Genomic DNA, 25,615 nt, shown 5'->3' on the forward strand with positions numbered 1-25,615 from the left:
ACATTTCACGATATGCGCTCAGTGGCCACTTTATTAGGTACACTTCCTGATTAATACAAGTATCTAATCAGCCAATTATGTGATAGCAACTCAATGCATAAAAGCATGCCAACGTAGTCGAGAGGTTCTGTTGTTGTTCAGACCAAACATCAAAATGGGGAAGAAATGTGATCTAAGTGACTTTTTCTCTGAATAGCTATTGATCGTTGGTGCCAGACAGGGTGGCTTGTGTGTTTCAGAAACTGCTTACAGAATGGTCTGAAAGACAAAAAAAACAAACAACCAGTGAGAGACAGTTCTGTGGGTAAAAATGCCTTGTTAACGAGAGAAGTCAGAGGGGAACAGCCAGACTGGTTCAAGGTGACAGGAAGACGACAGAAACTTAAATAACCACTGTGGTCAGCAGATGAACATCTCTGGAAACAACATGTCAAACCTTAAAGTGGTACCTAATAAATAGCAAACGGGAGAAAATCTGCAGATGCTGGAAATCCAAGCAAGAGACACAAACTGCTGGAGGAACTCAGCAGTCCAGGTGGCAACCCTGGAAAAGAGTACAGTCGACGTTTCAGGCCGAGACCCTTCATCAGGACTGGAGGAAGAGAAGTAAGAAAGTGAAAGGTGAAAGCAGGGACGGGGGAAGGAGTGAAGTAAAGAGTGAAAGGGATACAGGGCTGGAGAAGGAGATATTTGATAGAGAGGACAGAAGGCCATGGAAGGGGGAGGAGCACCAGAGGGAAGTGATAGGTAAGGAGATAAGGTTTGAGAGGGAAATGGGAATGGGGAATGGTGGGGGGTGGGGAGACATTACTGGAAGTTTGAGAAATTGATATTCATGCCATCAGGTTGGAGGCTACCCAAACGGAATATAAGGTGTTGCTCCTCCAACCTGAGTGTGGCCTCATTGCGACAGTAGAGAAGACAATGGATAGTCATGTCATTCATCGTGGCAGTAGCAGAGCACCTCATATTCCATCTGGGTAGCTTCCAAACTGATGGCATGTACAATGGCATGCTAGAATTTCTGGTAATGCCTCCCGCTCCTCCTCCACCATTCTCCAGATCTTATCGCATTTATCAATGGTTCTTTGTTTTTCAAATAACAGCAAGGCTTGAAACAAAAGCTTTGCTGTTAAAAAAAAGTGGAAAGCAGCTTTTGACAACACTGTGTGGCCAGTTCAATGCAGGCATCAAGGTGTTTTTATCCAAGGCAACCTGTTGTATCGATATTTCAAAAAGACACAAAATTCAGATATGCCAGAGTGAATTTGGAACAGTCATGCAACAGACCCATTATATTCCTAATAAAATTGTTAAGAGTTGATCCATTCTGTGTAAATATTAATGCTGTGCCAAATACAACACTCTAAAAAACTTGTAACACATTGGGAGTGCTGTGGAGAATTAAAAGAGTAACAGCTGGATTTGAAGACCACTAAAACATGAGTTTAAATCCCACAACAAATAATTAAAATAATCTGGGGTTGGTGCAAAGTATTAGTAATGGCAGCAATGAAACACCAGGATTGTTGTAAAGATCCATAAGACCACAAGATATAGGAGCAGAAGTTGGCCATTCAGCCCATTAATTCTGCTGCACCATTCATTCATGGGCTACCCTTTGATGCCCTGGCTAATGAAGAACCTGTCTATCTCTGCCTTAAATACACCCAATGACTTGGCCTTGTTACATACCCCGTAACCGGATGTCTTACCAGCAAAGATAGAAGTATCCGTTGGAGTCTGGTACTATCTTCCAAACAGTGTTTATTAGTAAAATATACAAATCTGTATCAACAATGCAAATATACAGATAATACACGTTAGCAATACTAAACCTAAAAGTGTGGGTATAATAATAATCAATAATAAGCAAGCTCTATCGTTGTCTAGGGATTATTGAATTGTCCCATGGAAATATAAAATTCAGTTCAGTTCATGCAGGCTGAGGTAGTTGTTGGTCGATGTGTTGTAATCGTTGGAGAGACAGAGAGAGAGAGCAAACAGTGACAGCCAGTCAAACCTTCCTTTACGTTCTTGATCCATCGATGTGTTGTTGCTGTGGCCATTCAAGTATGACCCCTCTCGCCTTTAGCTAGACTGTTCTTCCATGGTGGACTCATCACCCAGGCAAGGGTGGACACACACACAAGCCCCCACCGGCCTCGCTATAAATACTGTGAGTTAAAATTGACCGATCCTTTGTTCAGTCTCCGATGCCCCACACTTTTCTCGTGGGTTCCAACACTTAAACAGTGCTCACTAGTGTGTCTCTTGGGTGCGTCTCCTGGTGTGTCTGAGGGGTGTCTCCCCAGACCTCACTTTTATCCCTACTCACAGGGTCTCAGGTGTCAATCATTTTTGAATGGCTTAGCCCATCAAACCAGCCCACTGCGGCTGTCCACTGAGGAATTTTAATGAACAGAATAGTACCAAGTAAGCAATCCTTCTCCGAAGCTATAAGTCTTTCAGGAGTCATAATATGGTGGAACAACAAGTCTCTTCCTCCCAGTGTTATCTCTCCCTTATCTGAAGCAAATGTTCCAGTCCAAGTATGTTTTTGTTCCATCTCTTTCTCTCTCATTAGCAGCCTGGCAACAGTAACGGTTTGTAATTCTCCCAGGGGAGGGGGACATGGGCAACCTTGCACCCTTCTGCCCATCAGAGCTGTTCATCCTTCGTAACAGCCTCTACAGCCACTCATGGCAATAAATTTCACAGAATTACCACCCTCTGACTAAAGTAATTTCTCCACATCTGTTTTCTAAATGTACATCCTTCAATCTTCAAGTCATACCCTCAAGTCCTAGACTCCCTTACAGTGTGAAATAACTTTGCCATATCTGATCTGTTCAGGCACTTTTAACAATTGTAATGTTTCTATGAGATTCCCCCACTTCGTTCTCCTGAACTCCAGGGAATACAGCCCAAGAGCTGCAAGACGTTCCTCATACAGTAACCCTTTCATTCCTGGAATCATTTTTTGAATCTTCTCCAAACCCTTGGCAAACTTAACCACAAATCCATTAATCCCATAGTTCAAATCATTGACATACATCGTAAAAAGCAGTGGTCCCAAAATCAACCCCCGTGGAACTCCTTTGGTAACCAACAGCCGGACAGAATAGGATCCCTTATTCCCACTCTTTGTTTTCTGCCGACTAGCCAATGCTCTACCCATGCTAGTAACTTCCCTGTAATTCCATGGGCTCTTATCTTGCTAAGCAGCCTCATGTGTGGCATCTTGTCAAAGGCCTTCTGCCAAGTACATCACATCGACTGCACCTCCTTTTTCTACCCTGCTTGCAATTTCCTCAAAAAATTGTAATAGGTTTGTCAGGCAGGATTTTCCTTTCAGGAATCTATGCTGGCTTTGGCCTACCTTGTCATGTGCCTCCAGGTACTCAGTAATCCCATCCCGAACAATCGACTCCAACAACTTCCCAACCACTGATGTACTTTTGTTCAGGTTGTTTTGGTTCACTAATGTCATTCAAGGATGGAAAGCTGCCATCCTTCCATGATAAACTCAAGGACTTAAGAACAGCTTCTTCCTCTCAGTCATCTGATTTGTGTTTGATCCCATGAACACTACTTCCTTTTATCCTGTTTTTGCACTATTTTCATGATAGATTTTATGTGCTACTGTTACTGTCACATGTCATGACATAAATCAGATTCTTATCGACTCTATGTATGTGACTCTACACTCACGCGTGATTAATGGTTTACTACCTCTGGTTCTGGGGCAGATAGGGCTGAAATCCCAGTATGCCCCACATCTACTCAGCTCCCTCATCCGCTATTCCCACCCTCTCATTAATTTGCTCACAATTTATTTGTATTAAATGTTCAACCTGGCATGTTGTGGTTCAGATTCTCACTTGAACTCTGATGCATTGCACCTTGATCTGTTTAATATGGGCACCAGACCACCTGCAGTGAATTTGCTCGCCCTTTTGATCAGAAACTATCCAGAGAAATTTTATGGACAATTAAAAACGCAGTGAAGACTGGAGATGTAAAACAATAACACAGCAAAAAAGGGACAGGCTCCTGCCAACCACCAATCTCGAGTACCGGTGGGCGCCCTGTGCGTGTCACTGTCGGAGGAACCTCCCACCCTGCACCCTCCTGCCTGTGCTTGAGGCTCCTTGTCCGTCGGGCGACGTGACGCGTGACACGTGACGCGTGACGCGGGGTCGGGTGGGCGGGGCTGGCGCCGGGAGTAAGTGCGACTGGAGACGCCTTGTTGGCGAGCTGTGCCGGGATGGGAATGTGTTTGCCCTGTCTGGGGGGCGCGGCGGACGACGTGGTGCAGACGCCCGATCCCGTGAGTGGGGAGGGAGAGAGCGTTTGGTGTCAGAGGGGCCGGCGTGTGTGTGTGTGGGGTGGGCGAGTGGGGACCGGTGGGGGGTGGGGGGGTGAGTGTGTGGATTATGGGTGGCAGGAGCGACTAGTGACAGAAGTAGTGAGTGGGGGTGTCTGGAGACGGGGGGACCGGTAGTGGGTGGATGGGGAATGGCGATTAGTAACTGGGGCGGGGGTACAGTGTGAGGGGGAGAGTGGGGTGTCTGGAGACAGGGATGGGTCTGGACAGTGGGTGGGGAATGGTGATTAGTAACTGGGGCAGAGGTACAGTGTGGGGGGAGAGTGGGGTGTCTGGAGACAGGGATGGGTCTGGACAGTGGGTGGGGAATGGTGATTAGTAACTGGGGCAGAGGTACAGTGTGGGGGGAGAGTGGGGTGTCTGGAGACAGGGATGGGTCTGGACAGTGGGTGGGGAATGGTGATTAGTAACTGGGGCAGAGGTACAGTGTGGGGGGAGAGCGGGGTGTCTGGAGACGGGGACAGATACGATGGGTGGGGAATGGTGATTAGTAACTGGGGCAGAGGTACATTGTGAGGGGGAGAGTGGGGTGTCTGGAGACAGGGATGGGTCTGGACAGTGGGTGGGGAATGGCGATTAGTAACTGGGGCAGAGGTACAGTGTGGGGGGAGAGCGGGGTGTCTGGAGACGGGGACAGATACGATGGGTGGGGAATGGTGATTAGTAACTGGGGCAGAGGTACATTGTGAGGGGGAGAGTGGGGTGTCTGGAGACGGGTCTGGACAGTGGATGGGGAATGGTGATTAGTAACTGGGGCAGAGGTACATTGTGAGGGGGAGAGTGGGGTGTCTGGAGACGGGTCTGGACAGTGGATGGGGAATGGTGATTAGTAACTGGGGCAGAGGTACATTGTGAGGGGGAGAGTGGGGTGTCTGGAGACAGAGGGACCGGTGTCCCAACAGTGGGTGGGGAATGGTGATTAGTAACGGAGGGCAGGGGTACTGAGTGGGGTGTCTGGAGACAGGGGGACAGATAGTGGGTGGGTGGGGTATGGTGATTAGTAATGAGGCAGAGGTACAGTGTGGGGGGAGAGTGGGGGTGTCTGGAAATGGGGGTCCAGATGTTGGGTGGATGGGGTATGGTGATTAGTGACAGGAGGGTAGGAGTACAGTGTGGGGGGAGAGTGAACATGTCTGGCTACTGGGGGATGAAGCCTGGAGTGTAGACAGGAGGGGGAAGAGCGGTTTAGTGTGGGGGGGGGGTCTCTGGTGACAAGGGAGCAGGTTTACAAGGTGTGGGTGGGAGGGAAGGGGGGCGGCTGGTGGTGATGGAATGGGAGTACAGAATGATTATGGGAATGGAGAGTGTGGGGCTTTTGCAGACAGGTGTGTATGTGTGTGCTGGGAGAGAGTATAGTTGTCTGGTGATGGGAACAGATAGTCTGTGGGGGTAAGAATGGGGGCATCTGGTGACAGAGATGATGAATATAAAGTGTAGATGTGGGAGGGAAGATGGCACAGGGTAAGGGGCTGTGTCTGCAGACGGGACGGGGATACAGACTGTGTGTGGTAGAAAGGAGTGGGAGTGTCTGAGGACATGGGAGGTCGGGTACAATACCAAGTATCTGTGGGGGATGAGGGAAGAGAGGAGTTGCCTGGTGGAGGGAAGCATATGGTGATGGGGTGGATGGGTTGGGATAGGAAGTGACAGTGTCTGTTGATGGAATGGTAAAGGCTACTGAGTGTGGAAGAATATGAAAGAGCGCTTGGTGATGGGTCAGGGAAGAATGGGTGATGGAGTGGTATGGAATGTGGATGGGATGGTTGAGTGGAGGGTTTGAGGGAGAGAAAGTTTGAGGGATGATGTGACTTGGACTGGGATAGCCAACATATGGGGGGGGAAGTGAGTTGGGGGCTTCTGCCAATACTGATGAGTGGGAAGATATTGGTAGAAAGGTGGGGATGTTCAGAGGCAAGTGGGTATAGAGAGTAGTGGAGGGGAGAGTGGGACTGACTGGTGATGTGGGACTTCACCAGTTCGGGTCAGGGATGAGGGTCTGTTTAATGGAACAGAGATGAAGAGAGATTGTGAAAGAGGGGGTGGCAAGGTGATGGATGGTAAGACCACTTTAGAAAAATCAGACAAAGATTGGGTGTGTCTGCAGCATGATATCAGATGTGTTGGGAGTGAGTTAAATGGGTGGGGGGGGACAAGAAATGTAAGTGCTGAGAGAGAGGGATTCAGGAGTGGAGGTGAGTGAGAGAAACATTAGGATTGTTAGATGGGGAGGGGCAAATGCTGTGTTTGAGAGTTTGGTGAGAGGGGAGGTTGGTGGTGGGTGGAGTGTGGTAGCATTTGCAGGAAGAGCTTTGGGAAGGCAGAAGTGAGATGGGTCTGCTGGCGAGTCAGGTCAGGTTTTATGTGGTTGCCTGAGGGTTGAGGCGATAGAGCTCAGATGTATTTGGTGAATGTGACAGGTGGGATTGGGGAGAGGATTGAGCTGATAAGTAGTGATCCATTTAGATTGTTTTATAGAAGTGGGAGATGTGCAGAGGCTTGGGGTGAGGGCAGAGTCGTGGTTGTGGAGTGATTCAGTGAGTGTTTGGTACAATGGTGCTGGGTGGGTATGTGATGAAGGAATGTTTGTTTACAGCCACTTGTTTATTTATCTGGCACTTAAATGCGATGAAGTAAAAACTTTTACCATTCTGCTTTTATCTGTGACCTGCACCTGTTAGTAAGTACTCCAATCCCGTGAGATTTGCTTTGTGCTGACGTGTTTTTAAAATTCAAATACTCATATGTGCACCATTTATTTTCTAAGTAATTCAGGTAGCATTTCATAGTAAAGCAGTCTTGCTTGACCTAGTAAATCTGACATGGTGGGGCATCTGTAAAAGTTGGATTTTGTTTATCGTCCTCAGTGAGTTGACTGGAGATCTGTAGGTTAAATGAATTAGCATATGGTAGAAAGCATAGGGCAAGATCTATTGATTTAAGATTGCAAAGCCCAGCTCATTAACAGTAGAAGTGTGAGTGTTTACAACATTGCACTGTTAACTGTTCTAGTGTACATCTATGCCTAAATAAATGAGATGGTGCTGTCAGGGATTCACTGCTTCAAAGTGTTAAAGCCCTAGCTGTGAATCATGCATAATTCCTCTAATCATGCTCTGTGTTACATGGAACATTAGTCTTAATTCCTTTAACTGCTGAGACTGTTATTTTAAATATAGTATGCAAAACATAGCTTTGCAGTTCAACAAAAATACTAAATATTTCTGTCAGGTTTGCAATCCAGTTTTGAGATACATAAAAATTATCGTTGTAAGTAAAGTGTCAGCTAATTCACTAATGGAGAAGGGAGAAAAATAGAAGGTCATTTGGTCCTTCTGAGCCCACTCCACTATTCAATATTGACCATGAAGAATGGTGGTGAATGATGAAAGGTGCCGGAAGTGAGGTGAGGAAAAACTTTGATCTGGAACTCATTGCCAGGGGTTATTGTAGAGATCAATTTCATGATAGTATTCAAAATTAAAAACTTTTAAAATGCAGTGCTATGGGGCAAGAGCAAGGGAGTGAAGCTAGGCGAGTTGCTGTTAAATGGAGTTGGGAGGGAATTCATAGATCTAATAGTAGCCTCCTGAGTTGAATAATTATGTGCTTAGTAACTTCCATTTATTCTGTATTCTAATGTCAATTAGCAATTAACTCTTTTATTTCAGTAAAACTTTAGACACTTACCTTAGGGTGTCCAAGCAGTGAGTGTGTAAGTAGAGAAAATGCCACAACATAATCACATGAGATATACATAGTGGCTTATGAAAGTTAAGGTTTACTCCAATGTAACTTTTTTTTAAACTAAACAAAGACTTGATTTAGACTAGAGGAATCGATGTAATTGGAATCTTCTGATTGAACTGTGATAATTGGCTTTGGTTCAATTACTTTGAGTTTCTCTTCCAGAAAATGTTTAATCCCAGAATTATTTCTGTGGCATAAATTGTCAAATAATCCTAAATGCTTTCTGTCAACAGAAATAAATTCATGTTTACTTGAAACTGATGTTAAAGCTAAAATTTGAACAATAGTACTTGATGTTTGATGAGCTACAAAATCCATTATCACAGTGCAATCCTTTGCAGTTATTTCTGAGGGACCTTGACTGTTTTAAATCCTGATTTATTTGCTTAGTATGTACTGTGCTTTTTTGGCCAGCCTAGAAAAAAGATAGCTGTTGAATCTGGAAAACAGAAATAACTGGAAATTTGCCACAAGCTAGGTTGTGTCTGTGGAAAAAAGACATTCCTTGTATGTTTTGTGTCAGTCTGATAGTTCTGATGAGAGCATGTTGTTTCAAATGCTGTCAAAAACATACCTGGTCTTTATGCAACTAATTTAATATTTTTAGTTTTAGAGGCTTTTGAAATTTGTGTTAATTGAGTGATGTTCAAGAACTACTGTATAAGATCATAAGACATAGAAGCAGAATTAGGCCATTCGGCCCATTGAGTCTGCTCTGCCATTCCACCGTAGCTGTTCTTGGATCCCACTCAACCCCATACACCTGCCTTTTCGCCATATCCTTCGATGCCCTGACCAATCAGGAAATGATCAACTTCCACTTTAAATATACCCATGGACTTGGCCTCCACCACAGTCTGTGACAGAGCATTCCACAGAATCACTACTCTCTGGCTAAAAAAATTCCTCCTTCCCTCTGTTCTAAAAGGTCACCCCTCAATTTTGAGGCTGTGCCCTCTAGTTCTGGATATCCCCACTATAGGTATATCAGAGGAAACTTCAAAACATATATAACTTGGGCAGGAAGATCTCGAGCTGCCTCAGGATTTCTGTTTTGATTTTTGAATATGCAAACCACCAGTTGTGGTCAATTTATGCTATTAGCAGTGTGGTTCCTTGCATTAAAGGTTTATGTTGCTGCATATTAAATCTCATATCCAATCAGCCTGGTGGAATTTCTGTTACATAAGCTGAGTAGAAATGGTGACAGATTATGGTAAATGTTTAAATATGTTGTGGATGAGCTCGCTAAGTAGCTTTTAAAGTACTGTTTGCCATTTCCAGTTTTAAACATAACTATAAAAGAATGTACACACCAGTTCAACTAGGATGTACGTATGTTTTTGAAAACAACAGAACTAGCTAGAAAGCTTTCTAAAAGGGCACCCTGAATATAATAGAAGTGCACTAATAGATTATACTTAAACTTTTGAGACACTAGTTAGGTCTGAACTTGAATATTACCAATTCTGGGCTCCCCATCTTTGGCAGAATGTTGAGCTCTTGGAAAGGAAGTAAATTTAATAAAATAATCCAGTGAAATAAAATGTATACAAAAAGCTGATCCGGATAGCATTTTTTGAGGGAATTTCAGAGCCATGTTCATTTGCTTGCATTGGTTTTTGGATTGTTTTGTCTCAGTGAGGCAAGCAAATAATAGACAAGAGAAAGAAGGAAGGTTCTTCCTAACAACACACACACAAAGTGCTGATGGAACGCAGCAGGCCAGGCAGCATCTATAGGGAGAAGCACTGTTACCCGCTATTACAAACCCGCTATTACAGCCATATAATCATATTTTGACCCAGACCCGCAATTACAGCCATATATCCTTCTTTGGAACGTGTCTTCTCAATGTGGACCTTCTGAGGATACCAGGTCTCGGCTTCACCCCACCCCCTCAGGTCTTCTCCTATCATTTTGCATTTCCCCCTCCCCTTCCTACTTTCAAATCTCTTACTATCTTCCCTTTACAGTGCTTTTCTTTATAGATGCTGCTTGGCCTGCTGCGTTCCACCAGCATTTTGTGTGTGTTACTTGAATTTCCAGCATCTGCAGATTTCCTTGTGTTTGCTTTTTAAGGTTCTTCCTAAATAAGGTTTATGAAGCAAAATCAGACAGGGCTCTTCAGATATATAAGGTAGCTTTTTATAATTATAAGAACCAATATAAGCCTTTAATGCAAGGAACCAGATTTTGCATGGCTATTGTCAATGTAATTGACCACATTAGAGAGATCCTGGGAATTGTTTGCAAGTAAGTTTCACATCAGTGGTGCGCAAGCTAATGGAACAGATTCCTAGGGACAGGAATTATGCAGATCCGGGGAAACAGTCTTGTTGAGGATAGTCAGCATGGCTTTGTGAGGGGCAGGCCATGCCTCACAAGCCTTATTGAGTTTATTTGAGTAGGTAACAAAACAGATTGTAGATAGAGTGGTGGGTGTGGATTTTAGTTATGCATTTAACAAGATTCCTCATGGTGGGCTCATCCGGAAAGTCATGACTCCTGGGATCCATGGAAACTTGGGCAGGTGGATTCATAATTGGCTTGCTCAAAGAGAGCAGAGAGTGGTAGTAGATGGGGTATATGTTGCCTGGAGGTTTATATGTTGCCTAGTGGTGATTACCACAAGCTTCTGTTCTGGTACCCCAATTCCGTGATTTTTATAAATGACTTGGGTGAGGAAATGGAAGTGTGGGTAAGCAGATATCACAAAGGTTAATGGTGTTGTGGATAGTGCAGATAGTTTACAATGGGACTTGGACGGGTTGCAGAACTGGGTAGTAAAGCAGCAGATGGATTTCAGATAGAAGTGTGAAGTGATAGACACTTGAGATGATCAATCTCAAAAACAGATAATGTTAACGGCAGGATTCTTAGCAATGTTGATAGTACAATATAGAATGCGTATGATGCACTGGCCTTTATTAGTTTGGCTGAGCTATGATGTAATGTTGAAGCTCTGTAAAACTGGTTAAACCACCCTTAGAGTATTGTGTTCAGTTCTGGTCAAATCATTATAGGAAGGATCTGAAAGCTCTAGATGGTACAGATGAGATTTACCTGGATGTTGCCTGAATTAGAGGAAAGGTTAGGCAAGCTAGGGCTTTTCTCTTTGGATCGAAGGAGCATGAGAGGTGACTAATAGAGGTGTATAAGATTATGAGAGGCATAGAAAAAGTGGACAGTCAGCAACCTTTTACCAAGACAGCAATGGCCAATACCAGGGGACATCTGTTTAAGTAAGTGGAGGAAAGTTCAAAGTAAATTATGTACATGTCCCTGAGATTCATTTTCTTGCAGGTGCAGCCATTCACAGTAGTACAAAGTAATACAGTAGAATCAATGAAATGCTTCAAATAAACAAAGATTGATTACTTGTCAAAGTGCAAAAGAAAACACATTGTGCTAATGCAAAAAAAAACTAATTATAAAATAATACTGAGGACCTGAGTTGCAGAGTCCTTTAAAGTGAGTCCATAGGTTAGAAATCAACTTAGTGTAGTGGCGAGTGAAGTTGTCTATGTGGTTTCATGAGCCTGATGGTTGAAGGGTAATAACTGTTCCAGAATCTGGTGGTATGGGAGGTAAAGCTCCTGTAACACCTTCCCAATGGTAACAGTGAGACGAGAGCATGGCCTGGATGGCGAATGTCCTTGCTGATGGATGCTGCTTTCTTGTGGCAACAGTCTTTTTAGATGTGCCCAGTGTTAGGGACTTAGGGGGTAATGTCAGAGGTCTTTTTTGCACAGTGGTGGGTGCTTGGAACACACTGCTGGGTGTGCTGGTAGGGACCGATAAAATAGTGCCATTTAAGTCGAAAAGGTTATATATACTATATATATATAAAACAGTATATTATATAGTTTTATATATAAAACAGTATATCATTTAGTTTATATAGGTTGGCACAGCATCGTGGGCCAAAGGACATTTGCACTATGTTCAGTAGTAAGAGGGTAATTAAATGAGTAAAAAGGGAAGAATTACTCACCATTGGGAGGGTGGAAGGGAAAGCAAGACTACTTGACAGTTCCTTCAAAAGTTGGCATATATGGTTAGCCAAATCGTTGCTTCTTCTGTTGCATAATTTGTTTCTGTGAATAGTCACTCATTTTGTAGGTAAGATGAAATTTAATCATTTAAATTACAATTAAGTTGTACTTGTTAACCTGAATCCAGTTGCTTTGAGCATTTATATTTGGCTGGATGGTTGTGAAAAATATACATTTAAAACAAATTGTGGATAAATTTTAAAAAAGAAAGTAGCATGATGCTGCATTTATCCACGATTTGTATGCTTTTAAAAACTGATGCTATTTGTATCCCAACTATGCCTCTCCTTGGCATCATCTAGAATTTTTTGAGAGTAATTATATGGTAATGCCATCCAAAGAGAGAAACTTACTGATTGTTATCACGCTACAACAGTCACTGAGATCAGAGAATCTAAGATTGGAGTAAGGCACGGATATAATGCAGATGGGCCTGTCAAATTATGAATTCCTATTTGGCATGTTTTGATGTTGGGTAGCTCTGGGTTTGAATGGGAGGAATCCATGACTGACATTGCATATTGAATAAATTACTCCAGTTTGTGTTTTGTCTGACATATCATGTTTGTTTTTCTGTCATGGGTTGTTGCAGTTTAATCAGTCAAAATTACTTAACTCACAAGAATAGAGTAAAGGTGTTCTAGTTAAGACAATCCAACTTTAGAATTTTGGCATGCAGGGTTAACTGGAAGATACTGTGTACTTGGCCTAATTCTGTTCCTATATCTTATTATCTTATATTTGCCCTCTTTAGTTGTAATTGTGCCACCATTTCATGTTCATTAGTGATTAATCACTGATGCATTGTAGATGAGGTGTCCCAATCTTTTTATGCCATGGACCCTTACCTTTAGCTGTGGACACCAGTTTGGGAATCCCTGTCCTAGATCCATCAATGTTGGGTTTGTAATTGCAGTAAGTTAGATCCATTGTATTAAACTTTAAGACCAGGCAAAGGTTGCAAGTTTGGTCTTATGATCTGAAATTGAGAGTATTATAATGATAATTATTTCATACCAGCTAATATATTCTGATTTATTTAATTACCTAGGACACAAGAAGGAAACAACTAGCTGAAGCTGCTGAGAAGCGCCAGAAAGAGGTACAAATGCTAATTAGCACTTTTCTGAAATATTTCGACAAAGCAACAGAAGGTTTTCCAATATTCCGGTTGGTGGGTGTGCATCAGTATGGGGAATTTTTGCAAAGTCTTTCTAAGACATTGGCATTGATACTGAATGTTAGGCTGCACTCCGGAGTAAATACAGTATGTACTATTGACAACACATACAGCACTTGCCAAATCTATTTCTTTTTATGAACAGCATTGTAGAATTCAAATGTGCTATGCTGCTAATTTATCATTTATTTTCTACTTTTAAAACTTTCATATTAAATTGATTGCTAATAATATTAGATGGAACCTTACTGGTCCAAGCTTGCTGCTTGTGTACTTTTTGGATCTGAATATGCAGGAATCAAGAAGATGATCTGAAGCATCTTGGTATCCAGTAGCTGGTCCACCATAATGCTGCTGAAAGCTTTGACAGCTAGTTAAATCTTGTTTTATTTAAAAGCATTCCCCCTCCATCACCCATAACTTGTAAGAAGATCTCTAAAATGTTTTTCAAGTCAAGCTTATTAAATAGTTATTTCATGGCTTTATTAAAACCTCTTGGGGAAGTGAAAGCAGATTCTGGAGAGGTATTCTTCCAAAGAAGCTGACAAAGGACTTGAATGAGTACAGTCCAAATAATAGCTGTAGGAATGCGAGGTGAGATTTGCGGCAATGGTGCATGTGGCAACCTATTTTATCATTGGTGGCTTTAATTCCAGCTATTTTGATTTGTTATGTTGGAATCCATTCCCTGCATTGTACCACTGGTGTCTCTCCCTTGGTCTCTGCCCATTTTAAAATCGTTGATTCAAAGGTGTTCTACTTGAAGCTTTAAGTTTGCAATGCCAGTCATATACCTAAAGTGTGGAGTTATTCCACTGTAAATAATGTGCACAGAGACTTTAAGAATCTAGAATTTCTGGAATGAGAAGAAGAAGCTGGAGAAGCTAGAAAAGCAGCAAATAAATTCCTTAGTCTTGTGCCCGTTTGCCTCCTTATCCAAACTGTTCCACCTTTGAGAAGAAGGTCTTTATTCCATTTTAAGCCACCATATTGATGCAGTATTTGAATGCAACTGGTTGCTGCTTCGGAAAGAGACCAGGATAGAAAGTGAGGAGCAATGTAATGCATGCATTTGGGAGTAGGAAATCTTGGATACAGCCAGTGCAGTTTAAAATGTTGGGCATGCTGTTTTTGATCTTCTGAAGTGTTGGCAACTCTGTCAGCTTTTCATTCTATGAACCGATTTTTTTTTTAAGTCACTTTTTTAAAACTTGTCTGTAATCTCCTTGATGTATGGATACCACAATGCATCTCTTATTCTGAGCTGTTCTACTTAGAGGCTCTTCTTAAATTTGTTATGCCAACAAACTGTCTAAATGTTTATTTTCTATATCTAATGTTTTCCTCTATAAAGAATGTACACAGAGGCATTAAGAATCCAGAATCTGTGGAACGAAAGAAGAAAAAGCAGGAGGAGCTCGAAAAACAGGAGATGAATTCCTTATCTACAGGTGGTGGTGGCGGTGGCCTTCGGGTGAGGGAACCTTCATGCTACTTCAATGACTAGGAATTTGCCAATTAATTCAGATAATTTTTTGGGGGCAGATATTGGAATTGGGTCTATAGGGAACAATGGTTCTAAAACCCAAGTGTTTGTTACCAGCACCAAGGTCCCTCTCAAAGTTGGCTAGATTTAGTATCAGTATGATGGTGATGCCAGTGGCACTCACAATAACTATTATATCATTGCAAGCACAGCAACTTTGGGATTAAATTTCATTATCCCAAAATTTAACTCGTGTTACTTCATTGTTTTACAGAATCAATATTTTTAGCATGTAATTACGAATAAAACTAAATTCACATGAAAATTGATTTAGTCATTACAGGCATGAGTATCTTTTAACATAATTACTGTCAGTCAACTTCTCTCATTGGAAATTAAATACTAGTAGTTTTTTTTCTGTCAGGTTTTAATTGGGGGTTATTTTAAAATTATAAAGATGAAAGGTGTGCAGGAGCTATGTCTCTATTTTCTGTTTATGTTGGATTTTGTGTTGCGCATTTATTATGGGTAATTTATCATGTGGGTTGGGGTATGGTAGAAATGAAGTGAAGACTACAGTTACGTGTTCATACTTCATCCTTAGTCAGTTTTAGGCTGGTTAGAGCAGGGGATAGGATGGGGGAATTATTTTTTAACATTAACTTTTAAATATGCAAAGATTGCTAATGCTTAAGTATGTTTGAATATGCTGAGACTGCTTATTTTGTTGTTTCACCAGTGTTAGTTTCATTAGTTTTTTTATTGTTACGAGATTTTGTCTTTGGTTTCTTAATGAAGGATCAAACAAACTTTCTGCAATTTAGAAACTTGTTAAATGTGGAGCTCGTCATACAGTGTCAACCCACTCCCCACCCCCCGTGAGCAGTTTTGGTTTGTTTTCAAGTAATCGCCACAAAGAGCACCGGTTCTTACCATTCAGCCTTCCTTTTTTTTTGTATTTATTTCAAAACAGAATTCACCTTTTCTAATATCCACATTCTTTTACATCCTTTTTCCAACACTTTTGGTTATATCAGCCACTTGGGGCTCTGACTATTTTCTTCCACTGTCAGCATTTTATCCACAAAATATTTAAAAAACCTAATCATGTGAAAACAGACTTGATTATGACAGGCCCAGTTGAAAGGTTTATTGCAAAAGAAATGGACCTGGTGATTAACTTGAACTGATAATGTACATCTTGTACAGACGGCTTTATTGGGAGTTGGTTTAGTAGAAGTCTGGTTGCAGTTGTAAAAACTCAGAAGTATAGTGATTATATTTTGAAAAAAAAACACTATCCTCTGGCTAAGAAAACTTCACAATTCATAGTTTTAACTAATGTTTAGAAAATCCTAATTTACATGTTTTTGAAAGCTTTTTGCTTTTAATTTTAATGTTTGGTAGTCATCACTCAATATTTTTATCATAAGGTTCTAATCAAGATTGAAGTGAATGGTGCCGTCTATTAAAACTATATGTGAACATGGCACAAATCTGTTTAAAGGGGTATGATTTAGTGGCCATTTCAGAAATGTGGTTGCAGAGTGGAGAGGATTGGGAATTAACTATCCAAGAATATCAGGTAATACGGAAGAATAGGCAGGAAGGTAAAGGAGGTGGGGTAGTGCTCTTAATTAAGGATGACATCAGGGCAATAGAGATGATATAAGATGTAAGGAATAGAATATTGAATCCATTGGGTAGAGATTAGGAATAGTAAAGTGAAAAACTCACTGGCGGGAGTTGTCTATAGGCCGCCGAATAATAACATTACAGTGGCACAGACAGTAAACTGAGAAATATCTGGGGCGTATTTCTCAGTTATCATGAGGGACTTTAACTTGCACATAGATTTGGTGAATCAGTGGATTGAAGCAGTCTTGAGGGGGACTTCATAGAATACGTACGTGATATCTGTCTTGATTAGCGTGTTACTGAACCTACAATGGAACGTGCTGTCTTGGATCTGGTACTGTGCAATGAGATAGGTAAAGTTAGCTAACTTCTAGTTAGCTATCTTGGAAAGAGTGATTATGATTGAGTTACTCATACAATTGGAGGGTACAGTAGTTTGATCCAAAACTGATGTATTATGCCTAAACAAGGGAGACTGCAACAGGACTGAGGAGTTGGATGGAGTAGACTGGGAACTCTATGGTGGGACATTTGAGGAACAGTGGAAAACTTTCAAAGGAATTTTTCATGGTGCTGAACCAAAGTTAAAAGCAAAGACAGTAAGGGTGTTGAGAGCCAGCCTTGGGGAACTAAGGAAGTAAAGGAAGGCATCAGACTAAAGGCTCATGTGTACAAAGTCGCCAAGAGTATTGGGAATCTGGAAAATTGGGAAAGCTTTATAAAGTAATAAAGAACCATTAAGCGAGCAATATTTCTTGTGTCCTTAAGTGTGTAGTCAACAGCCACAAGCATTGTGAAGTTGGAGATCAAAGAGCTGAAATGCCAATTATGGGAAAGTGAGAAGTCATGTTTCATTTAGGTTTTATGCCCTTAGTTTTGTTACCCAGCTGAAAGAAATTGTTGCTCAGCCCAGATATTAAGAATAATGCATTAATGTACATTAAAGTGAATATCTTGATAGCTATTTCTGTATTTATGTTCCACTTTGTGATGTATGGAGTTGTTTTTTCCATACTCAATTTTATCCTTTGTGGAAGTATTTGGTTTGCCTAGGGAAATGCAATTTTTGCATAGCTTTTGCTGAATTTAGGGAATTGTATATTCCTAGAACCACTCTGCCATTTGCCAATGTTTTGTGTGGCCACTGAGACTTCGTACAGTAACCTGAAATGCTTGAAGGTTTGGTGGGATGGCAATGGGAGTAAAAATACCACAAAATAAATCTAAGAGTTGGTGGAGCAACTCAACAAGTCAGACATTTGTAGAGGAAACTGGGCAGATGAAGTATCTCAACCAAAATGTTGACTGGCTATTTCCCTACACAGATGCTGCCTGGCCCACTGAGTTCCTCCAACATCCTTTTTGTTCCAGATTCCAGCATCTCATTCTCTTGTTTCCATAAAATTATCTGAGTGGCCACAATTATGAGACATGCACAGCTGTTTTATCAGTCTGTTAACATGTTTCTGTCTGACAGTGTGCTTAAGCTGCCAGCACTAAATATGAAATAATAAAGGTTTAGCAGTCCTTTATTGGCTTTCCTTCTTTTTCTGCACTGGTCACTTATTAATTTGAAATCTATATTGCTTTGAAAGTAAGGGTACTTGGCCAACCAGTTTTGTTATGAATTGCCCTTGCATTGTTAAAGTTCTGTAAGTGTAATTTTTTTTTATTCCAGTGGCAAGTTGGTTAACGTGTCTGAAGAACAGATGAACAGCTCCAGTATTGCCAATGTAGCATCATCCTTGCCAGCAGTGGTTACTGAGAAGTTCATGTTCTCTGCGTGGCTTTCAGTGTTGTGTGGTTAGGAAGATCCAGAAACGTGCCATGCTGCTTCGCATTGAATGTTCTGTACAAACGCTTTCTGTACTCTTACAGAAAAGTACAATTTTTTTTTGCAGTAACTTAAAAACCTGATTAACGTTTTATCTGACCAACACAGTGATTGTTACAAAACTGTGAACACTACTTATGGCTTCTGTGTTGCACATCCAGAGTCCTTTGCTTTTGTTACATTGTATTAGGTATTTATTTTCTACATATTGCCATTATTTGTAGAGCAGTGTTGATTGTAGATTTTTGTAGATAATTTTGCTGCATCTTTATTAGCCAAGGTTTTCTATATTTATATAATAAAAACTCTAAACCTTTGTGCCTTGGATATAGTGTGGAGAAATGAGTAATAGTTTATTTTAATGCTGTAACTTATTTACTAAAATAGCATTAATTTGGAGCACCTCTTAATTTGTTGGTTTTTTCCTTCCACAATGTAGACATTTATTAAAACCAGATCACTATATACAAATATCTCTAAACTGTATGTACTCAACTCATTTAGGAAAAATACCTTTGTAGTACTAAATTTAAAATAATCTATTTATGATAACGAATGAATGTACTTGTCTTGAAAATTGAGATAAAATAGTTATTAAATGTACATTTACAGATACAAAATATACTAATATAAATGTCAAAATAAGTGCAAAAATACGAATGTTACTCATTGTGTTCCTCATTTCACCCTGCAATATCTTCCAGAGTCAACACTCTTGATTTTGCCAGTTTTATTTTAGCAGTTGACAAGGATGCTTGTAATGTAGTATTCAGGTGCACACAACTTTGGTTTGCAAATTTTTTGTAACAGAGAATCATTGTGATGCTTACACTTTGCAGATTTGACACTACTTGGAAGGTAAGACCTATTGATTGGTTAGATGGTTCTGAACAGTAAATTGAAATATTTATTGTTGAAAGTGTAGTTGAAAGCTTTCATGTTTTTCTTTTTGGCTTATTGGAAATAAAGAAGAATGGGGTGAGGTTATTAAAGAATAACATTACATTATAGGTCAATTCTCTTCCAACAAGGTAGGAGGTTGGAAATTCAATGAAGAGCAGTTTGCATCTTCTCTAAGACCAGGAAACATGACAGAGTAGCCACTTACCACAAAAGCCGTCATTTTTGAAAAGCATTTTTGCTTCATCATTCTGAGTTTCAATAATTTCTTCTTGCAAGCTCTCTTCCTGTTCTTCCATCTTGCAAAGAATTGGGTTAACTACCCAGTCTGGAATTCCAGAACGTTCAAATCCTTGAATTGATTCTGAAAATCCTTCTTCAGTGACTGCAGGTGTAAGCATTACTCTTGCAAATCACCTTCTGTGAAAGAGTGCCATTCTTTCCATGCAGGGAAGCTGTGAGAACTATTTTGCTTATATATTTTAAATTTTTTAATAAAAGTGGACTCTGCACTTCTTACCTGGATAAAATTGAAATTCTCACCCTGTGGTTTCATATTTAAAATGTTCATTTCGTCGTTCAGATCAGGTGGGTATGTCATATCTTCATGTAGAAGTTCAATCTTGTTTCCCAAGCTCTTGTCGACTTTGAGCAAAAGTTCAAACACAGTGTCAAAAAAAAGATCAAAACAGCTTTTTAAACAGTTTTTTTGACAGCTAGTGCACTTCAATGTGAAGAAGCATGCGTTCAAACTTGGCATAATTGGTGAAAAATTCTCCTCTTTAATGGATGACATTTAATTTTGTTGATAGCAGATATTATGAGAGTCATGTTTGAGAAAAGTCACTGCCTGAGATCTTTGGCTGCAAGATGTTGACAATGTATTATGCAATAGATTGTAAACCGACTAGGAATTTCTTTTTTCATAAATGCCACTGAATCTGCATGGCGATCTGTCATATATGGTGCTTCATCTGTTGCACAAGGAATCATATTCCTAATTGGAATACTTTTATTCTTAATATACATTTGAACTCATCATAGATTGATACTGCATTGATACTTGTTTTTAACCTTTTACAAAAGAGAATCTCTTCATATTCTGTTTTTGTAGCTCTGTGATACTCAATATCTTCAATCGTTTTGTCAATGCAAGTTACTACTTAGAGGGATTTATTTTAAAATACTGGTATCCATTTTGAGAACAGGTGAGCACTTATGATACAGCAGGCATGATTAATCTTTCACCAATTGTATATGATTTTCCACACTTTTAACATTTTAGAAATGTTATAAGAAGCAATGAGACCACTATCAATGTCATTTTTAGCTTTCTTGGCAAATGGCTCGAGAGTGCAATACTTTTCAAATGCTTCTTCTGGAGCTGAGTACTATAAGTAACCTTTTCATGGTGTCTTTTATGAGAGTGTTCCTACAATCTTCATTAGACAGTACGGTATTACAAATAAAACATGGGGCATTGCTATTCTGACAGGAACGGAATAAAACCATACTCCACTTACGTAATTGTATTGACACGTTTTCTGTAGTTTCTGTTTCTTAGCAGGATTAGAATTCAAGGCTTCACCACTTTCAGACTTGAGATCACCGTGCCTTACGTATTTATCCATCATTAACGAGGCTAAATTAAAATTAAAAACACAAACTGAGAATGCCTATTGGATGTTGATGATGGCAGCAAGTTGAGATGGTCTATCAGGTCTTGTACCTCGTTACGGAGCCACTTACTGCCCCTCCTCACCAAGAATCTTGAATGACCACCCCCCCCTCCCCCCCCGGACATGTAACTGCCCCTGCTGGGAATCACTACTATAGGTGTTGAATTTTAGATGCATTTTCAAAAGTATAGGGACCTGGGACTAGGGCATGGCTAAGAGCATGTTCGTGAGAAGGTGGCAAGTCAAATGTTTTATATTTCAAATGAACATGACATGCTTGTGTTTTTTATGAAATGTACTCCATTGTGCCAAAGCTTCAGGTTTGATCTGTGAACCTGGCAAGCCTAAAAGACTGCAAAAACGACTTCTTAAAATTATGCAACATGCAATAATTGCAATAAAAGATTGTGCTGGAGAGAGTGCAGAGGAGATTCATCAGGATGTTGCCTGGATTGGGGCATTTTTTTGTTACAGCAAGAGTGGATAGGCTGGGCTAGTTTTCCTTGGAGTACTGAAGGGGTTATCTGATTAAAAATATGTAAAATTATGACAGGCATAGACAATCAAAACATTTTTTTCCACTGGGAGGAGTATCAAAAATAAAGAAGTGTTAAAATGACAGAAGACTAAGATGAGGGAAAGATCTTTTTTTACACAAGGTGACTGATATCTGGAATGTTCAGCCAGAGAAGGTGGGGGAGTAGGATACAATGATTATGTTTGAAGTATTTAGACAAACATTTAAATAGGCAAAGCATAGAAAAATACAATCCTAATTTGGGCAAATGGGTTGGTGTTGGTGTCAGGGGTGGGGTGATTGGAAGGGACTAATGAGTCTGATTCTGTACTGTATAACTCTGTGAATTGTGAGAATTTAGAGTAGCTGGAATTATTGAACAGAAGGTCAAAATGTTTGGGTGTTCCAAATCATAGATGTGGAATAAATTAAGTCTGTTTCCAATGGCATCTGGCAGGGTATTCCAAGAGTTCCTCGTCTTAACTGGCAAACAGAACCAAAGGTAAGGGGAATTTATGAAGTGAGTTATGATCTGGAGTGCACTGTGAAAGGAAGATGAAAGTAAATTCAGTAATCACTTTCCAAAAGGAATTGGATGAGAATGAAAGGAGGATTGCAGGATTAGGCAGGATGCGCAGTGTGTAACTGGGAAGATCTTTTGGACACCTGTGTACACTGTGTCAGGCAGGGCTCATTCATTCCATAGAAAACCTACAGCACAATACAGGCCCTTCGGCCCACAATGCTGTGTGGAACATGTACTTTAGAAATTACTTTGGGTTATCCCTAGCCCTCTATTTTTCTAAGCTCCATGTAGCTATCCAGGAATCTATTAAAAGACCCTATTGTACTCCAAACCTATCCTTACTATTGCACTTCACCTCTAATAAATATACTGCTGGGGTAGACTTTACCTGTGGACCAGAAAGGAAACTGTTCAACAGCTGTGTACCTCTTCAAAGATCCATTATGAGATCCTGGGGAAAATGTTGCCTCACTGGGAAAGGGATCCATTTGTCATCAAATAGAGATTTTGGTAAGCATCATCAATGAATTTGCCCATCTGAAGAAAACCATGAGGGCCAAGACCTCAACATGGTATGAATGACTTGTACAAATGCAACATAATGTACTAACTCCATACTTAATGTCTTGACTAGTAAATGAGAAGGGTTCTAGAGCAAAGTGATCTGGGAGCACAGGTCCATGAGTCATTGAAATCTCTCCAGTTCTAACCTTACTCCTGCTGAATGCACTGCTTTCCACTTTCTCTGCACTAATCCTAACCTCACCATCAAACCACCAGATAATGAGGGGAGGTTGGGGTGTCGTAAACTGACTTCTACCTTGATGAGGCCAGGCGACAATTCTTAGTCATCTCCTCTTACTTACCTCTTGGACAGGACCAGGCCATTGACTCCCGTACCATCACTGACCTTATTAACTTTGGGAATCTCCCATCCACTGCCACCAACCTCATGGTTTCCATACTCTGCACCTATCTTTTCTAACTCCTACACAAGATCCTACCTGGCCAGGTAGACCCATTTTTTCTGCTTCTAACTGCCCCACTGAAGTTGTATCAGCATAACTCAAATCTTTTTTTATCTACCCCCCACCCCCTGCCACTTCAGTCCCTTCCTACCTATATTACTGATACTTTAAATGCCCTGGATCGTTTCAATGATTTCAAGTTCCCTGGCCCCGATCATTTCATTTTTGCTATGTATTTCCAATCCCTATACACCTCCATCCCCCATCAGAAACTCTCTGCATCTTTCTAGATTACATACCCAACCTGTTCCTCTCCACCACTGCTCTCCTCTGTCTGGCAGAACTGGCCCTTGCTCTCAGTAATTTCTCTTTCAGCTCCTCCCACTTCCTTCAAACCAAAGGTGTAGCCATGGGCATTCACGCCAGCCTTTTTGATGACTACGTGGAACAGTCTATGTTCCAAGTCTCCACCAATATCTCTCCCCAATTTTTCCTACACTACATCACTGACTGTATTGATTTACCTTTTCCACCCATGCTGAGCTCATCAACTTCATCAACTTTGCCTCCAACCCTGCTTCAAATTTACCTGGTCCATGTCTCTTTCTCGATCTCTGTCTCTACCTCTGGAGGCAGTTTATCTAATGGTACTTTTATAAGTACACTGATTCTCACAGTTACCTGGACTACACCTCCCTCCACCCCGTCACCCTGTCACTTTTAAAAATGCCATCGCCTTTTCTTCCATCTCCGCTGCATCTGCTTTCAGGATGAGGCTTTTCATTCCAGAACTAAGAAGATGTCCTCCTTCAAATAAAGGGTGTTTCCTTACTCCATCATCAAGCTCCCACCATCTGTATTTCTTCCATTATGCTCACGACTGCCCTCACCTCTTTCTCCTGCTGCCCCACCAGGGTTAGGGTTATGCTTGTTGTTGCATACCATCCCACAATCCTTTGCATCCAGCACATAGTTCTCCAAAACGTCAGCCATCTCTAATGGGATCCCACCACCAATCACTTCTTTCTCCTGCCCCCACTCCCAACTTTCTGCTTTCTGCAGGGAGTGCTCCCTACACTACTCCTTGTCTGTTCGTCCCTCCCCACTGATATCCTCCTGGTACCTAACCTTTCATGTGAAACAAGTGCTATAAGCAGTCCTTCCAGTTGAGGTGACACTTCACCTGTGAGTCTCTTGGGGTCACCTATTGTATCTGATGCTCCTGGTGTGACCTCCTGTATTTTCTTGAGACCCGGCGTAGGTTGGTAGACAGCTTCACCAAGCTCCATCCGCCAGATAAAGTGGGATTTCCCAGTGACCACCCATTTTAATTCTTCCCGTTCTCTACTGCTGCAATGAGACCACACTTACACTGGAGGTGGAACACCTTATATTATGTCTGGTAATTGTCCCCCCCCTTTATTATTCCCCCACTCCCATTTCCTGCTCTCACCTTATCTCATTACCTGCTCATCACCTCCCTCTGATACTCATCTCCCTTCCATGATTTTCTACCCCCTCCTATTGGATTCCCCCTTCTCCAGCCCTTTATCTCTTTCACCAATCAGCTTCCCAGTTCTTTACTTCACCCCCCTCTCCCAGTTTCACTTCTCACGTACCATCTTCTACCTCCCCTCCCCCCACCTTCTTGCTCTGACCTATCTTTTTCTCCAGACCTGATGAAGGGTATTGGCCTGAAATGTTGATTGTTCACTCCTTTCCATTGATGGTGCTGAGTTCCTAGAGTAGTTTGTGTCTGTTGCTTTACATTTCTAGCTTTTGCAGATTTTCTTGTATTTGTACTAAATGTATTTTTCAACTCTGTGATGCCCTTTCAATGAACTGCACTGTATTCCTACATTCAATGCATCAACAAGATGGTGCTGGCAATATACAGCAACGTTTTGTGGGATATCACCAAACTAGTAGATGTACTTCTCAAGTATATTTGGTGCAATCCACAGCCTTTTACATTTCCCTTTACAAAACATACTTTAGAACTGTCCTCTTTTTTCAAAAAAAAAGTACAATCTCCTGAAGGAGTTGAACTTGATTCTCAAGAATGTAGGTACAGCATCTTAACGGACAAAGGTCAGTCATCGCCAGAAGAGAGGATACCAAATAAAGTGTTGAGCCAGATTATAACATTGGCCTGGAAGAAGTGTTCAGCCCCTCTACTCTGTGTCAGCCAAGATTCCCCCACCTGAGTCCATCATGTCTGCCTGCATTTGTCCCATCTCCCTCTCTGTTTGCAGCTACTGTTGGGCAGGAGGTGCAGGAGTCTTGAGTCCCACACCACCAGATTCTAAAACAGGTGTTGCCCTACATCCATTGGGCTCTTGGACCAGTGTACCTGAATTCACTCACCTCAGTGCTGAACTGACTCCAAAGCCAGTGAATTCAGTTTCAGAGACTCTGCACTCACTTTCTCAGCATAATTTGTTCTCTCTGCATGATTTGTCTGCTTTGGCACATAGGATATTTGTTGGTTTTTGCTAAACGTAGTTTTCATGGATTCTATTGCAGTTCTTTTCCCCCGTGGGTGCCTACAGGAAAATGAATCTGAAGACTGTATATGGTATACATAGATAATAAACTGACTTTCAATTTCAAACCTCGCTTATCTTAGTGAAATTTATTTGCCACTCCTCAGCCCTTTCCACTAACTGGCCAAGACCCCTGTACTCTATGA

General features: G+C 41.2%; 1 protein-coding gene across 1 annotated transcript; it reads left to right on the forward strand.

Annotated features, from left to right (window-relative positions):
• Window positions 1-4,201: 4,201 nt before the first annotated feature.
• On the forward strand, window positions 4,202-18,660 carry svip (small VCP interacting protein). The gene is made up of 4 exons (XM_059976017.1): window positions 4,202-4,333; window positions 13,247-13,297; window positions 14,730-14,849; window positions 18,178-18,660. Exons 1-4 carry the CDS (start codon window positions 4,271-4,273, stop codon window positions 18,190-18,192), a joined length of 249 nt encoding a protein of 82 aa, XP_059832000.1. The 5' UTR covers window positions 4,202-4,270; the 3' UTR covers window positions 18,193-18,660.
• Window positions 18,661-25,615: the final 6,955 nt, after the last annotated feature.

Source organism: Hypanus sabinus, chromosome 7, assembly GCF_030144855.1.
Source record: "Hypanus sabinus isolate sHypSab1 chromosome 7, sHypSab1.hap1, whole genome shotgun sequence".
Taxonomy (NCBI): domain Eukaryota; kingdom Metazoa; phylum Chordata; class Chondrichthyes; order Myliobatiformes; family Dasyatidae; genus Hypanus; species Hypanus sabinus.